Here is a 16,998-nt window from a genome sequence, read left to right as displayed (position 1 = left end):
TATGTCAATAAAAACTTGAAACAAGCTCAAGCTATATGACCTACAAACTTTTCTATAAGACTTGTCGAGTTCCCTGCAGGTTTCACACCAAATCCGCTCTATTTACTATATCGCTGAATAGGCTATTCACCTCTTTTATATTGGTTTAGCCTACCTCTCATGAATAATGTGCGAATATAATATGTTAGCGCAGTCAGCACGTTTTTTTTTTTCCTTTGCAGTGAGCACTGCAAAGACTACGCAACAAGACGTTGCTTCAAATTTAGTTTTTAACCCTTAATTTGCCAAAATGCATTGCATTGCATTGGCCAAAACATCTTCCTCGTAGCCTATGCAAAATATATTGTACAGTATAATTGTTTTACTTATAGGCCTATATGGTAAAGAAAATATATGTATTTTTTTTTTTACTGGATATAGTACATCATAAAACACCATAGCTAATATGTTGCAGATATTCAGGAAACATGCTTTTCTGAAACATCTCTGAACAACAATGCTACAGCCATTTATTATACTTTGAAATACACGGAACGGTGGTTTTTGTTTTGGTCTGTGTGACTCCGCCCACTGCCAATTTACCCAATAGTATTAGTGCTTAGAGCGCTGCTGGGCTGGAAAGCCAATTGTCTGTGCACCTGAACCAATCAGGCTTCCGTATTTTGGAGAAAACGGAGTTTCTCCATATAGCGTCAGGAGAATAAACTCCGATTCAGGGTACGTTTACACGACAACGATATGCTTAAAACTGATACGTTTTTCCTTTGAGTTTTTCACGTACAGACGACACCATTGTCAAAACGATCCCCATTTACACGGATCCACGAAAACGACTAAAAACCCTGTATTCTGCTGCCAGGCCATTAGATAGCGATGAAACACAATAGCCTGACACGTAATATGCATGTAACATCATCATCTTCAGAGATTTGCGTTTTTGCTGTTTACACGGAGACCGTTTTCAAAAACTTACAATCAAACTTCCAAACTTTGCGTTTTCAGGCACTCAAAATGCATAAAAAGTTTTACGTTTTTAGTTGAAAACGGTGTCGTGTAAACAGCCCCTCAATGTGAGTGAACCGTATCGAAAGGGAACTGCGGCTTTTCTGAGCTCAACAGCTCTGGCCGAGTTGTGACATAAACTAAACGCTATTGGCTATTCTAAAAAGGGGAGGAGCTGCTCGATGTGTCCCGCCCTGTCTTCCTGTTTCCTTGCGTCACCACATTTAATAAGGATGTGTGTTTCAAGGCACTTCTGTGAGCCTTTTAAGTGTTCAGTGTTATTTTACTATCACTGAGATACAATTATAGTTAATGATATTTTTAAATAGTTTTTATTTTAATATTTTCCATGTTCATTTTAATTTTTCTTAACTGTAGGTACTTTTGTTGTTGTTTGCCATTTTTTTTATTAGTCTTTAGTTTTTATTAGTCTATAATCTAGTTTTTTGTTTTAAGGTTTAATTATTTTAGTACATCAATTTAACTAAATGAAAATGAGAAGTGCTGCCTTTGCATCAGGCTGAAATAAAAGAAGTATTTTATTTCAGTTAACCTTTATTTTATTAAAATAATGAAAATGGGTTTTTTTAATTGACTATAAAGAATTGGAAGGACACAGAATAAACATTATCTGTTTATTATCCATCAGGGAGAGACAAAATAATATAAAAGTAATACAAACTGAACCAAAAAAAATCTCAAACTTCAAAAACAACCACCTTCAGAAATCACAACTATTGAGCTTCATGTTTGCATGATTGTTTGATTTGTAAGTATAGTTTTTCTCTGGAAACCTAACATGGTGTTTACATTGCATTTATTACAAATTAAGGTGATTAAGCACACTAAACATAGTGGCTAAGGGAAGAAATGTGGCTAAATTGATATCAATACAAAATCATTTTTTAAAAAATTCATTAAAGAAAAGAGATTAAAAAAAATGGAAACCAGTAAAATGTACCAGACTGTAGGTCTTGTCTCCAAGTCAACAATACATTCCACCGTAGGCTTGACAAAATAATTAACATCTACACACACACATGGCACGAGGTTTGGTTGAGTTCACAAATTTACCAAGCACCACACACAACTCACTGTACAAAGACAACTATCTGTTTTACGTTACTACTGGCATCTTTCCACTCACTTAACTTTACATTATGAACAAGGCTTTATCTACTGTTGGAATACATGGGCATAAAGAAATCAGGGCACAAAAGAACATGACGGGTCTTGGAAAGGACAGTGACCTTAGCTTTTGCTGGTGCGGCTGAAAATAGTATTCTTGTTGATGTAATCAAATCATGCATGTCAGATATCAATATTGCTTCTGTCAACGTTTTCTTGGGTGACTGTCAGAAAACAAACAGGCTTAAAACATCCAGTCCACCAGAGGGCGCAACAGGACTATTGATTTCAATCAGGGACGAAACTTCAGCCAAGCTTTGCACAGGAAGTCCAGTCTTACCAAAATGCCCCACAACTGTGTACTTAGCATCACACAGTCGAACAGTTACGCTTAAAACACTCAAAATACACACATTAACGAAATTTGAACAAAAATATCTTTACATAAACAAAAAGAGTACATAGAAAAAGTCCCCAAACATACATGAATAATATCACACATGGCATGGGCCTATTAAATGTTTCACAGTTCTTGAAATGATTAAAAGTATTTTACAAGCCTTGATAGAGACATTGAGATGACATATTACATATACTGTACACTATAATCTATTTCATTTTCTTTTCTTTATACTCCTTAAACTATGACCCAGTTCTACAGTCAACCATATACTGACCACTAACCAGCTCCTCATAGATAGACTGTAAATTCTGAAATTGAACAACAAATTTTACTAAATGCTCTACTTTTTTACAAATCCACAATTTTTCAAGTCTGAAAGATGTTAAATAATCTCTACATGTGCTGTCAAATCGATTATTGCGATTATTGTCGCATCTAACATAAAAGTTTGTGTGTGTATTAATACAATAATCGATTTGACAGCACTACTAAATTTATGTAATTCAGGAATTTCACACAGAAATTGCTTGTCGATGTGTAATAGAGCAGATATTTTCAGGAAAAGTCAAGCAAAATCATCACAAATGGACAATTTTGGGAAGTACTACTGTACTGTACATCACTTGTAATCAATAATTAATATGATACAACATATATATTGTACTTGTGACAATATTACTTCATAATGTGCTTTAGTTGCAGTTTTTAACCCATTGGAGAATAAACCACCCAGAAGCCAGAAATGACTGAAGTCTCAGATTATTTGCAAAACAACAGTTATGATTTCTGTGATATCAACGAGAACAACGCTAAAACATTGGCCTCTTCAGCAGATTTAGATCATAATGGATTTAACTGTGTAACAAGCCTGTGGCTAAGAGTAGATTAAATATTTACTCTATTCGAGAGCATTTAAATTGAACTAATGTACAAACATACAACATGTACAAATATTTCATCAAATCGATTTCGTTAGAACTTCGGCTACAGTACATCAGCATTAAAATGAGACGAATAAATCCTGAGGTAAAACAACACAACTACACGTATTAAAACAACCTTTAACGCAAACAAAAATACGCAACAACTAAAACAATGTAAACATATGGCTTTCCTTTGTACCTTCAAACAAAAACAACTTGACAAGACAAAACAAGCTCTCTTTGTACTTGCACTTGATGTAGAGTGCTCAACAGAAACAATGTAATGTTTATAAGCTTTATACCTTTTCATCTGTGAGATCAAGTAAATACCAGTCAATTTATTTACAGAAGCTGATCTTTTCTTCTGTCTGTGCATAAAACCAACGTTTATTCTTAAGATGTGAGAGTAAAGATGTGTCTGCTAAATAGTCGAAATGTGTTTTTGAATACTAACAGCCAACCAAAATATATAACTGGCTTGCAAATACCACATAGACGAATCTGACAACCATCTGAGAATCTATTTACTATCGAAACATAGTGAGCTTTGGAATGTTTCCTTATCAGTGATCTAGTGTTTAAAATACATTAAGTGGAGAAACACTACACAACCGTTAATTAAATCTGCCGTAACACCACATGGCAAAACTGATACTTTCCTATTTACGGGGTCTAAATACCAAAAGCAACTCCTTAAACTATCACACACTTTTAAAACAGTTTAAGCAAAAGCTTATGTATTGTTGTACTGTGGGAACCTATTTGAATTCAAATTGGTCAGATATATCTTTCCTTTCTCCCTCCCCCAAACTAGTCTTTTACTGACTTTATCCCACCCAAATACCCTGTTTCTGTCCCCTCCCCCCATTGAGGCTGTAAACGATCTACATTGGCTCGTCATAGTTGTAGGTTGGTGCCGCGGAGTACTGTTGCTGGGCCGGCATGGCCCCCTGTGCGGCGCCCATAGCTGCCTGCTGAGCTGCCTGCTGGACATGAGGGTTCTTCCAAGCACCGGTGGTCCATTCTTCCTGAGCCTTGCTCATGCTGCCTCCGCTACCACGGTAGAAGTTGTGAACCTAAGATAGAAGACAATTTAATGCTTGAAGGTTGATTTTTTTTATAGCTCAGGACATTAATAACTTAGCCTGGGTTTCCCCATACTGCCTTTGCGCAGCGCAATTTTATGAAATACTTTTTTATGAAAGGCAGTATGAAAGGCTTTCCTGTAGCTCAAACAGTAGAGCGTTAGCGCGAGCAACGCCAAGGTCATGGGTTCGATTCCCAGGGAAAGCAAGAACTGACAAAATGTAAAAAATTGTGTACCTTGAATGCAATGTAAGTCGCTTTGGATAAAAGCGTCTGCCAAATGCATAAATGTAATGTAAATGGATACCATGGACCAGATTTTCGCCTCATCTAGGGAACCAATCACAGAACGGGGAGGGAGCAGCAAGACGATGACGACATATATGCGACACAACTAAGCAGTTTGTTTATATCCATATATACCTTCAACCCTCATGTTTATCTTGCACAAACGGCAATAGTCGCTGAACGTCATTGTTTACACAAAAATATCTTACCCATCGTCTTCTTCCTTGTCTAATTTCTGTCGCTCTACATACGTCATCTGGTATAATGGAAACGATTGGCTATGAGCGTACAGGCGCATTTGATAGACAATCTTAGCACCCAATAAACGGCGCCGGGCATTCGTAAACCACGCCTCAAATACGAGAAAATGCACATGTGGTTCCCAGACCCAAGTCTCAACGAGAATTGGGTCTGGCGTTAGCCAGGCTATTAATAACTAAGGCTGTGCTATACTCTTAGTTCAGAGTGAGTATGGTCTAAACGATAGACAGTATATAAAATGGACGCAGTGACCCCATAAGTTTCAACGGAGAAAAGTGAAGTCAATTAGAAGCACTCACTTCCTGATCGGCAGGCGAACTGCGCAGACTCAAACTGAGCTTGATGACGTAGATGTGACGTGAGCAACCTGACTGACAGCTGTCAGTCTTCTAGTAGCTGTGCCGAGAGAAATCTGAATCATTCCCTTCAGAATCTCGCAGAGACGGAGAGCGTTAGCATTAGCTGTCCATGAGCAGCAGCAGGAGCAACTTTATCACTCTCTGGGCTTCTCCCTTGACTTTATCAGACTTTATGCCTCCACGTCCCGCCGATTGCTTGCGAGCTTCTCCGCCGGTCTATACGGTAATTTCTCGACTGTGCGACAGAGAGTCGCGTGGTTATGATGCAATTGTTAGCCTATTTTTACAAAAAGTGCTTCTACGGGGCCATAACGTAAGATACAAGGTAATGGAGCCTTTAATACATTGTCGTGTTTCTTTTGAAATAAATAATGGACAAATGGAGTCTTTAAACGCCTCAGATGTAAAGTTATTCGCTGTCAAAGTGACGCCAAAATGAATGGGAGTCAAAGGAATGCTAACAGCAGGTGAAGTTCTGCTACAATGGCGGCTCCCGGGGAGGCTTCAGTTTCCGGGTGCTGGATTACCCCCTTGGTCTAAAACAGCGCTATGGGAAATATCCGTGGCGTTAGTGCCGCTGATTGGCCGAAAGCACGGGAAACACCTGCCATTTTTTAAAAAGGCTGTGTACACACACAGATTTTAGCCTATATATTTACTCCACTAACTAACTCTACGAACATGGAAAACAGTGATAGATGGACCTCTCAACCTTTACGCTGAGGAGAAAATCCGATGCAACTTTTAAGGGGACCAAGAGAAACATGATTATGTACAGCTGGCAGCATTGGACATTAACCACACGGCATACGCTAATAACTTTTCATATACTGTCTTTCCATAACAGTTCTATCTAATAACGTATTAGACAGGACTGCTAGACAGATCGCAAACTAATGTACACGGAGAATGAAGGCACTGTTTGCTAAGGCTCTGGCTGGCGTTCTCAGCGGCGTTGAAATAAAGGTCAGCCGCGCTGTCAAAATAAAAGTCACAACCTCAAGCGCGTCTAACATCACTTCAGAGTTCCTACTGGTGGTGCGAATGCAACCAGAAAACGTACCTAGGGGAACCATTAGTTCTCAGGGAACCACCCTGATGGCTAGTTCCTACAACTATCCAGTGCGAAAGCCCCTATACTTCAATATAATTATAGTCGTGTTAGGATGAAATATAAATTCTTAACACGATTATAAGGTCGTACAGAGTAAGTGCTTTTTTGCGTACGTGTGGTTTCAGTTGTTCCTATATTTTTTCGTAAATTTAGAACAACTTTTATTACGCCATTTTTGGTGAATAGTGATTCGTTCTTAAAATCGTTCGTACGCACATTTCACGCACCAATTTGTGTGTACGCATGCTTAGTGAATGAGACCCAATGGCTTCAAAACGAATAATGAATTCTGCTGAATAATTGAAAAATATTTGACAGACACTCCACAAAGCTTTGTTTACAAAATAAATAGTAGGTTAGCAATGAAATGTTATATCGCAACCGTGGAAACATTTGGATTCGTGCCGAATGAGAGAGGTACATGAGCCCATAAATTTAAGCTATTTGGCGGCTTTGTATTCTGTTTTGCGATCTGGTCACCTGATTTTCCACAAATTTAACAATATTCCATGAGTTATTCCACTGGACATGGAATGAACCTCTCGTTTGATTTGTCAAATCTTCATTCACGTCTCACCAATTTTCACAGGGAATTATGGACGTTTCTTCCTTTCGTTTACTTTTAATTAGTTACTATACTAATTACATCCCTTACTGTGGTAAAGTAGACAAACGCTACTTGAACGTCAAATTCTATTGTTTGTGTTTTTTAGATTTAGTAACGCACGTCAAGTGTATTTGTCCCAAACAGTATATCTTTGTGGGGAAATACAAAAGTAATGTTTTTTTAATTTAATATTTAACTTTCTTATATTATTTAGGTTACCATTATTTACTTATATTTATTTCAATGTTTTACAGTCTGTAGTGTTTCACTGACATAAGTGGTCAAATAAACATGCACATTTGTTACAAAACGGATGTTTGAGCCTGATTCTTTTTTTTTATACATTTCAAAATGTATTTCATTGAGGTCAATATATATTTATACCCAACCACCACACCAACACCGGTAGTTGGTCCACCGCCAAAAAGTGCCACAGTCACAGCTCTATTAATAACACAGGACAAGTTTTCAAATATAAAATTTCAAGAATTGTTATCAAATTATTTATGTTTTTAAAGATGTGTTTTACTGAGGATTTTTTTTTCTCAGGAGAAAAAAAGACAAGTAAGAGAGTACTGTAAATTCTGTGCAGGATAAACATTATATTAATCAACAAAAAACATTGAGAACATGAGATCTGTTTATATTCAAAACAATAATGATGGAGGAACAATTACGGGTACCTTGGTGAGGGCAATGGAGGAGAAAACGGCCACGACAGTGAACATTATGGTTGGAATCAGCATAACAACGGCAGAGCCAATATTAGTGCTGAAAAAGGTGATGGTGGCCAGCCAGCCACTGAAATAGAAAAACATAAAGAAGAGATATTCTGCTCATTAGCATGCCACTTAAAAAGTACAGTACATGAAAAGATTGTATGAATTCAGAATATTGCATAACATCCTAATATACTCTAAAGTTAAACAGACCATACTATGTGTGTGCTAAAAATAATATATGTGACGCAAGAGTATATGAGTCATTTGAGTTTCTATAGGGTAACCCAACAGGAACTGGCATTGTTCTATCTATCTATCTATCTATCTATCTATCTATCTATCTATCTATCTGTTCTATCTATCTATCTGTTCTATCTATCTATCTATCTATCTATCTATCTATCTATATATCAGTCTGATCTATCAGTCTGTCTGATCTATCTATCTGTCTATCTGTCTATCTATCTATCTGATCTATCTGTCTGTCTGATCTATCTATCTATCTATCTATCTATCTGTCTGATCTATCTGTCTGTCTGATCTATCTATATGTCTGTCTGTCTCTCTATCTGTCTGTTCTATCTATCCATCTATCCATCTATCCATCTATCTATCTATCTATCTATCTATCTATCTATCTATCTATCTATCTGATCTATCTGTCTGTCTGATCTATCTATCTATCTGTCTGATCTATCTGTCTGACTGATCTATCTATCTATCTATCTATCTATCTGTCTGATCTATCTGTCTGTCTGATCTATCTATCTATCTATCTATCTATCTGTCTGTCTGATCTATCTATATGTCTGTCTGTCTGTCTCTCTATCTGTCTGTTCTATCTATCTATCTATCTATCTATCTATCTGTCTGATCTATCTGTCTGTCTGATCTATCTATCTATCTATCTGTCTGTCTGATCTATCTATCTGTCTGATCTGTCTGTCTGTCTGATCTGTCTGTCTGATCTGTCTATCTGTCTGATCTATCTATCTGTCTGATCTGTCTGTCTGATCTGTCTGTCTGTCTGTCTGATCTGTCTGATCTATCTATCTATCTATCGAATTGAAAATAATCAAAGATATTTAAAAATGAACAAAGACATTTGCTTTTACGGTTTCAACCCCCTCTTCCTCACCCAAAGGACCATTTGTAATTCCTAAAGGCAGAGGTGCTGATAGTGATCAAGGCCTGTAGGCCAAGACACGTCGACATCGGGGGTCTACCATTTGCCACACCTTTAGTATGATGGGGGAAGCTGTAATTATCTGATTGGTCAGTTTGAACGTCTCACATTTGGGACACATGGTCAAGGAAGTAACTGGAAGTAAGATTGTAACAGTTGCTCGGTCTCTTTTATTCTCTGTCTCTCTTTCTTTGCCTCCTCTTTTTCTTTGTCTCTTAATGGTATACATTTTTATCATCTCATGCATCTATTTTATAACTATTTTCTTTCTTTATTTTCATTTTGAACAACAAAAAAAGATTAAAAAAAACCCCATTGTCATTAAACCATTTCAATTACAAATAATGTGCCAACTAGTTTTGATTTGGTATTGAATTTGAAGAGCTACTAATTGGAATACAATATCGTCACACTATAGCGACGCTCTCTCACATATTACGCTATTGTAAATGCGCTTATTTCCGTCGTTGAAACAAGTAGCAGTGGGTGAAAATAGACAAGAAATGTACAGTTTTCTACCATCTTGCTGATAACGTTTATTTAGTCATTCGGCAATCCTGCCACCTGAACCATCTATCTATCTATCTATCTATCTATCTATCTATCTATCTATCTATCTATCTATCTATCTATCTATCTATCTATCTATCTATCTATCTATCTATCTATCTGATTCCATTTCTTAAACACAATGAGCTGTTTTTACCAAACTCCCCATCCTGGGATTCCAACGGCCTGAATGATACTAATCACCACCTGCGCCATGAAGACGAAAAAGAACATCATGAAGTTGAAAGAACTGTCTGTCCTGCAAAAGAAAGCGTGAACTGCATTAGGGTCAAGCACAATGACATGATTACAATTCATTGACTACTCTGAAGCATATTTAAACATGAACTTAACTCACTTGAAGGCCTTGTAGATGGGCCTAAACCAGCACACGTAAGAGCATGGGGTGAACAGTATCAGCCACAGAATGGCCATACCAAAATTGGTTGCTCCGCCCCCTCCGCACATCCATGCTAGACAGCCAATCAGGTTTGCTGCTAGAGTGGCACTATTCACTGCGAGTGAGAGAAAAAAAGTGTTAATTTAATATCAACTTAAAACTGTGATGAAAGACCCAACAACTCAAGCTTATATCGACCATTTGATTTATTTAGAATATTTATTAAAAAATGTATTGAATGAAAAAAAAGTTAAAAGTTAAAAATGGATTTAAAATAAAATAAAAACTGATTGCATTATCTTACAAAGTATATCTAATGTGTATCCTGTATACATAATATTGCATTTGATGCATACTTTAGGGTTGTAGGAGACTACATTACAAGGAAAACTAAAATTTCATCTGTTGGAACGGGGTTGGAATTTATGACACACAATGACTAAAGTTTAATAGCTAAAGTAAACTAAGTTCAAGGCTAACAATACTTTAGAAACTAATACAAATGTATATTTATTTCAGCAAACACTTACTTTCTCAACTCCCAGACTCATTTCAAAATAGTTCCCAATTAGTGTGCTATAAAAAAGGAGTTTGTAAATATCCTGCATGGGCAAAAGCAACTCTAATGCTTGTGATATCTAATGATAACCTAGTAAACTGTACAATAACAACAGTAATATGACACCCCACGCTTTTACCCATGGACCGATACGATAGATCAAAATACAAAACCAGTCTCTACAAGTTTTCATGTGTATGGTTTTTCTCAGTGTTTACAGTGAAAACAAAAGAGACACTGTAATGGCAAATAAAGCCTATCTACTCAGTGCACACACACACAGTAATGAACAAACAATTACATGCAATGAGAATACTTCAAAAATATAAAATACAAGCTGAAATATTTAAGAACATACATATCCATAGGTAATACATTCGTTTGCACATCGTACGCCACTGGTCTGGGATCTCGTTGAAGTCTTGGTAAAAACATGGTTTCAGTGGAATGAACCGTGGTAGAGGAGGGAAATTGTTTTCTGTGGGGGGAAAAAACACAATTTAAAGCTTAACCTCTTAAATCCTGGTTCAGTAACAAACTAATACAACATTCAATGGAAGTGACAGGGCTTTTTGGACATGTACCATGGTAGGACCATGCTATTCTTTCAACTGCATTACAGTACGATGTAAATGCCATGGTACTTGAATATGGTAACAATTCAGTTTGGTTTACGAAAGTTAAAAGCGCTCACCTGCCATGGAGACTCTTTTTTTCTTTCAGATCACCAACGTCAAACTGTAATTTTTAAAAACCTGTAAAAACACACATTACAGACACAACAAATTCACACATTGCAATAAAACACTTTAAGAAGTGTTGTTTATTATACACAAAAACGCGTTGCAACTTAATTTTCCAGTATAATGTATTCCAGTGTGAAAGCGAAGCTTGTTCTTTGATATGCATCTACATTTTCAGCAAAATAAAAACAAACAACCAGAAAGCAATGGAATAACTTTAGTAAGCACAAGCTAGATCCAGCTGTGTCCCTATAAAGAAAATGTTTTTATTCCTCATTCAGGCTTACAAACATGACACCTATAAACCTTAAAGGCACAGTATATAGTTTTCGCAGGTAGAGGTCGCTCTTCAAAACGAAGGCGTGGCTTCATGACGCCATGAATGAATCATGGGAGTTGTCGTCTTCATCTCCGAAATCATGTTGCTAAATGACATGAAATTCATTTTAAAATGTATTGTGATATATATATATATATATTATGACGGAGAAAGCTATGTTAGCCACTTGACAAAATAGTGTTGTCTCTGAGGCATGGTGAAAACATGTTACTCGCAGTAAATCAAGAAAACAAGCGATTCAAACAATAAGACTAACTGTATAACAATGATTCGTTTTCTGTTGATCAGTGTATCCAGACAGTTGCTCCCCAATCTAATGAAACACATAATATATTAAAGTGTCTTTGGTGGTTACTCTCTACTAAAGTAAAACTGGAAAACGAGGGTAACGTGGATATGATGTCATTGGTCATTGACAAGCGATGCAATGACACGGTCAGTGTCCTGGTTAAAATTCCTGATTTCCCTGAATTTAAACATTGTTGGAAACGTTTGGGATACTGTAAGTACACAAGTCAACAAAATATATATCGTTGTTCTAGTGGCTTTTGGATATTTTAATCTTAAAATCTTGAATAGTGTGCCTTTAAGCAACACTGGCCGTGTTTACATGCACATTATATTCAGATTAAAGTTCATATTCTGCTGATACAGCAACTTAAAATCCAAAACTAACATATCTAAAAACTATTTCTAAAAAATAGAAGAACCCTTGACAACAACAACAACAAAACAAAACAAAAACCGACAAACTGATGTCATGATGACTGAATAGCTTGATTTTTTTTAAACCCAAAATTACTTTTGTTCAGAGATAGGTTACACATCATTTATGGTGAATATTACAAATGATTAATATTCCAAATTCAGATTAATATTTAATTTAAAAAAAAAATCTAAAAATATTGGCCTAATCTGTTTATGGCAATCGAGTTAATGCATTCACTTGACGCTCACTTTTTTTGTTTATATTGTTAAATTCTGAGTAGGTAATATTTTCGAACATGTAAACATAATTGTTATTAAATACTGTTGATTGTTATTAAAATGAACTCTGATTTGATCCTTGGAAGGAATCAGGAGTACAGGCCTGCTAACTGAATCATCCTTTTTGTTGGACTCCGTCCATACAGCTGTCAATAGGACACGATTAGAGTTAGTAGAATAAAGAATGATTCGAACGATTCATTTCGAACCTAAAATAATCGTTTCGTAGCGATTATTCTAAACCGTTAATTTGTAGCGAATATTTACAAACGTTCATTCGTATAGCGACTATATTTTTAACCTGGTTCTTTAGAAGTTATTATGTACCATTTATTCGTAGCGATTATTGTCAACCATTTATTTGTAGCGATTATTCTTAACCGATTGGTAGCTTGATTTTCTCGCTCGATTCTAGCCAAACCCAGTTGCAAAGTGAAGGGCATGTCGCTGTGGTGGTATTACAGATATGAAAAGATGATCTAGTTTTCCTAACGTTATATTTCATTAATCCAAATGAGAAGTGTTGTTATAAAACGCAAGATAAGAATTGAAGGAGAAAACAAGAGCAAGAGAATATTTTGCGAACACATTTTCATTCATTTCGGAGCGGTAAAGAGGTCGAGCACAGCGCCCTTCAAGGGAAAAGATGGAGCTGAACGGGGAGGTGTTTTATTCAACAGTGCAAGCTAAGACTGCATCCATTTCTGCTTTTCCCTGGCACGTAAGACCTATCAATCTGTTCACAGTACATATATGTAAAAAAAAAAAAACAAGGGTAAGAAAGTGAAAGAAATCGGTGGAAATCCTACCTTCTCGCGCGTTCACCCAAGAATATGCTGCCAATGCACGCGCTCAGTTGCATCTATTAAACCGCTTTCCATTCAATGATCGATGCACTTGTGATGGAGATGGTTTCCAAATCCGTTATATTGTGAGATGATAATAAGAAAATGGGAGTGAAAACAATCACGTCACGGTACTCCTACACACACATACGCACGCAAGCGCGTCGACGAGCATCAGTTCCGCGAGCGAGGGATGAGTGTGTGTGTGTGTGTGTGATGCTGAATAAATCAGCTCGTGTGTGTGAGCACTCTACACTCGCGATATTTCATTTTTCACTCGCTCCTCAAGAGATGTGTGGCCGCTCTCCACGGTACTGAAGCAAAGTCATTTTATATATAGACTATTACTTAGGTAAAAACATTCTTCATGTGTAAAAGGTACTACATTTATTAAATGTATGATATAGCCTATAGGGCATAGGCATACGCATACATGTATTATCTTTTACACATACAGAATGTTATTACTTAGGCTACTATAATAATTTGTGCGTGTATACTTTATACATGTCACCTTTTGCACATACATAATGTTGTGGTAGACAATACAAAATAGTCACAACCCCTGCTTGGGACTCTTATTCTATTTTGTTCCTGTTTCCTGTTTAGCTTGTAGTCAGTTTGTAGTTTTCTTTGTTGAGAAACTCAAAGAAACTTTGTTGTTTGTTAGTTTCATTGATTGTTTCTTGTTTGTTGGTCAGTCATTCCTGTATGTATTTTCAGTCCTACTTGTGTGTCCCTTGTTCAGTATCTGGAGTTGTCCTTTGTTAATGTATCACATTCATCGGTTTCAATTGTTTTTGTTTTTTGCACCCAGTTTATATTTACTGTTTTTTTTTTGGGGGGGGGGGGGGGGGGGTTGCCTATGTTTCCCAATACCTGGGTGTACTTTATTTTTGTTAATAAACATTTTACACTGCATTTGGATCTAATTCTCAATTGTTATGGATAAGTAATGAAATCATAACCAAATTTTATAAAATAAATACAATTAAAAAGTAATATTAAAATAAAAAGATTTAATTCAAGTGAAACGTAAGTAAAAGTACAATTAAATAGAAATAAATGCTGTTATCGACAAGATCTGAGTATAATACCTACAAGTTGAAGAGAGTAAATAGAACAAGAATCCACGCTGATAGATCGATCTGAACCCCAATAAAAAGTCACAACATTTTATAACATCTCTATCCTTAAGATAGATAAGGTAGCGCCCCTTGAGGCCCTTTCTGCATAGATTAGCATTCATCAGGCCATGTCATCTCTAAAAGTCATGGTGATCTTGCCAACTGTGCAGTAGGTTGGAGCAGATAGCCTGTGGTTTTAAGATCATGCATTATCGTATGTCTGCAGAAATCATCAATATGCAGTCTATTTCTCCTGAATATGAATAACAGTCAATTCTAAGAAAAACAGAAAGAACGCAGATGAATGAAAATAAAAAAAATCACTTTGAGACTACTTAAATTGGGTCGCTTAAAATTACTTAATTCCATGATGTTATAGTTACATGAACAAATTATGTTTGTTTAACGTAATCCAATTATGTGTGACCTGTTGACATAAAAAAGTTAATTAAAGCCAACATATTTTTTGAGTGAAGAGAACAATATAACCACATAAACATAAATGTTAGTGATTAAATCAATAAGAAGTAAAAGGATAAATGTATATGATACAGGAGTAGCTATATTAAAAATGAATAAATTATATTAAAAAGAAACATATGATTGTCAGTGCAACATTAAATCCACTGGAAGCAAGTTTGCAGAACCCAAGTGCAGTTTACTCAAAAAACCAAGGACATGGACATGACACTTAACAAGTTACACACAACAATACTTGACAAAGACACATGGCAAACATGACGGCTTAAATACACACACGACCAATGACTGAACAAGACACACCTATGCACAATGAAACAATGAACCAATCAGAACACGACACGAGATACGGGAAGCACTGGACATGCTGGCAAGGGAATCACATGACAAGACCGTGACATGACTGTGACAAGAAACATGAAACAATAATCATAACTAGACATTACAGTCAGCTATATGATGATTCAGTTAATGAATACAGAACCAGAATTATAGGAGTGAATTTATAAATAAAAAGACTAATTCAATTCTTAAAAAAATAAATAGGAAATTAACAAAAGAGTATATTGACCAAAATTAAGTTACACATATCTTTTTAAATTTCTTATACTTCATTACATAATACAACATAGTTTCATCATTATAAAACTGCTGAGCAAATCACATTGCATATTATTTCCAGTGTTGATTCTGAGCCAGTTATCTTTGGCCTAGACTTTTTTGCCTTTCCCTCAGCAAAACGCTGACCTGTTTTTTTTTTTTTTTTTTTCATAAATAATTGATCTCCAAGATTCCTCTGGCAATAATATTCAGCGCTCTGTAACGTTACAATGACATAAGAAAACACTGCATGCTCTAAAATGCTTCTCTCGTCTGAAGTATCAGTATCTACTTGAAATCCGTGTTGGATCTGGAATTTCTTGAGGGCAAAAATGAGAAAGAAAGACAGATTGTCAGGTCGACAGATTTTAGATGAAGTAAACCAATAGATCCGTCTATCATTATCACATAGAGATACATTTTAAGTATATTTATATTGTGGAAACAAAACATGATCAATAAGTTAGGTCAACGTATGTTTTTACATTGCTTTAGCTAATTGAAATAAGTTAAGCATTTAAGCATTTACGAGATGGCTAATTCTTACCAACGTCAGTTTAACGTAATTTAAGTTGAAATTACTTACATGTCCAAGTTGATTGTACTTAAAAATTTAAGTTAGCAACTTTTTTTTACAGTGTTGTGGCATCACACACACACACACACACACACACACACACACACACACACACACACACACACACACACACACACACACAAACAGTATGTGCTCCTTCAGGAATCCCTTACAGTATTCATAGTTCACTCATTCAGAGATGTTTTTCATTTCCCCTGCAGACGCAGGATAGATATGGGAAAGATGCCTCTATATCTTATAAAGGGGAAAAACTGGCAGTAATGTACTTGGTAAATCTTCAAGAACCAGCGAATAATCCTCATACTCGCATACCTCATACCTCAAATATTCATATTATGTAGGATACAGTTTTGGGTCGAGAATGACCGTAAGATCTTCTGTAAAGTGACTCTTACTATTGGTGCTCCACCAGTCCAGAACCTCTCATAGATTTGAGCTTACTAGACAAGTCCAAAGATATTTGAAAGAATGCTATTTGAAATAACACATTTTATTCCGGTTTCAAATGTTTACGAATGGTTCTAAAGAACCTGTCAATCATGAGGTTTGAATATGCATGTGTTCTGAAATTTAAAACACAACTGAGTTTGAAATTACCCAATGAATTGTCTGTGTACACTACAGAGTTAACAGCTATATAATAGCAATGACTGTCTGGAACAGAGTATGAAACATCCATACAGATTTCAAT

At 36.1% G+C, this 16,998-nt stretch overlaps 1 protein-coding gene across 1 annotated transcript; it reads right to left on the bottom strand.

Moving 5' to 3' along the window:
• Positions 1-1,624: 1,624 nt before the first annotated feature.
• scamp5a (secretory carrier membrane protein 5a) lies at positions 1,625-13,762 on the bottom strand. Its single transcript, XM_079604119.1, has 7 exons — positions 13,467-13,762; positions 11,282-11,342; positions 10,946-11,065; positions 9,987-10,143; positions 9,786-9,887; positions 7,855-7,972; positions 1,625-4,532 (listed from the first exon to the last, which is right to left on the bottom strand). Exons 2-7 carry the CDS (start codon positions 11,286-11,288, stop codon positions 4,341-4,343), a joined length of 696 nt encoding a protein of 231 aa, XP_079460245.1. The 5' UTR covers positions 11,289-11,342; positions 13,467-13,762; the 3' UTR covers positions 1,625-4,340.
• Between the last annotated feature and the right edge of the window lie 3,236 nt (positions 13,763-16,998).

This window comes from Phoxinus phoxinus, assembly GCF_949152265.1.
Source record: "Phoxinus phoxinus genome assembly, chromosome: 25".
NCBI classification, from domain to species: Eukaryota; Metazoa; Chordata; class Actinopteri; order Cypriniformes; family Leuciscidae; genus Phoxinus; species Phoxinus phoxinus.
Note: the sequence above shows the minus strand (reverse complement) of the source record. Positions and strands in the feature narration are given on the sequence as shown.

Bases quoted from the DNA above. Each gene is read 5' to 3' on its own strand.
- scamp5a (XM_079604119.1), bottom strand. The intron at 10,144-10,945 runs GTATGTTCTTAA...TCTCACTCGCAG, and splicing joins AATGTATTACCTATGGATAT to TGAATAGTGCCACTCTAGCA. The intron at 4,533-7,854 runs GTACCCGTAATT...CTTCTATCTTAG, and splicing joins CCTCCATTGCCCTCACCAAG to GTTCACAACTTCTACCGTGG.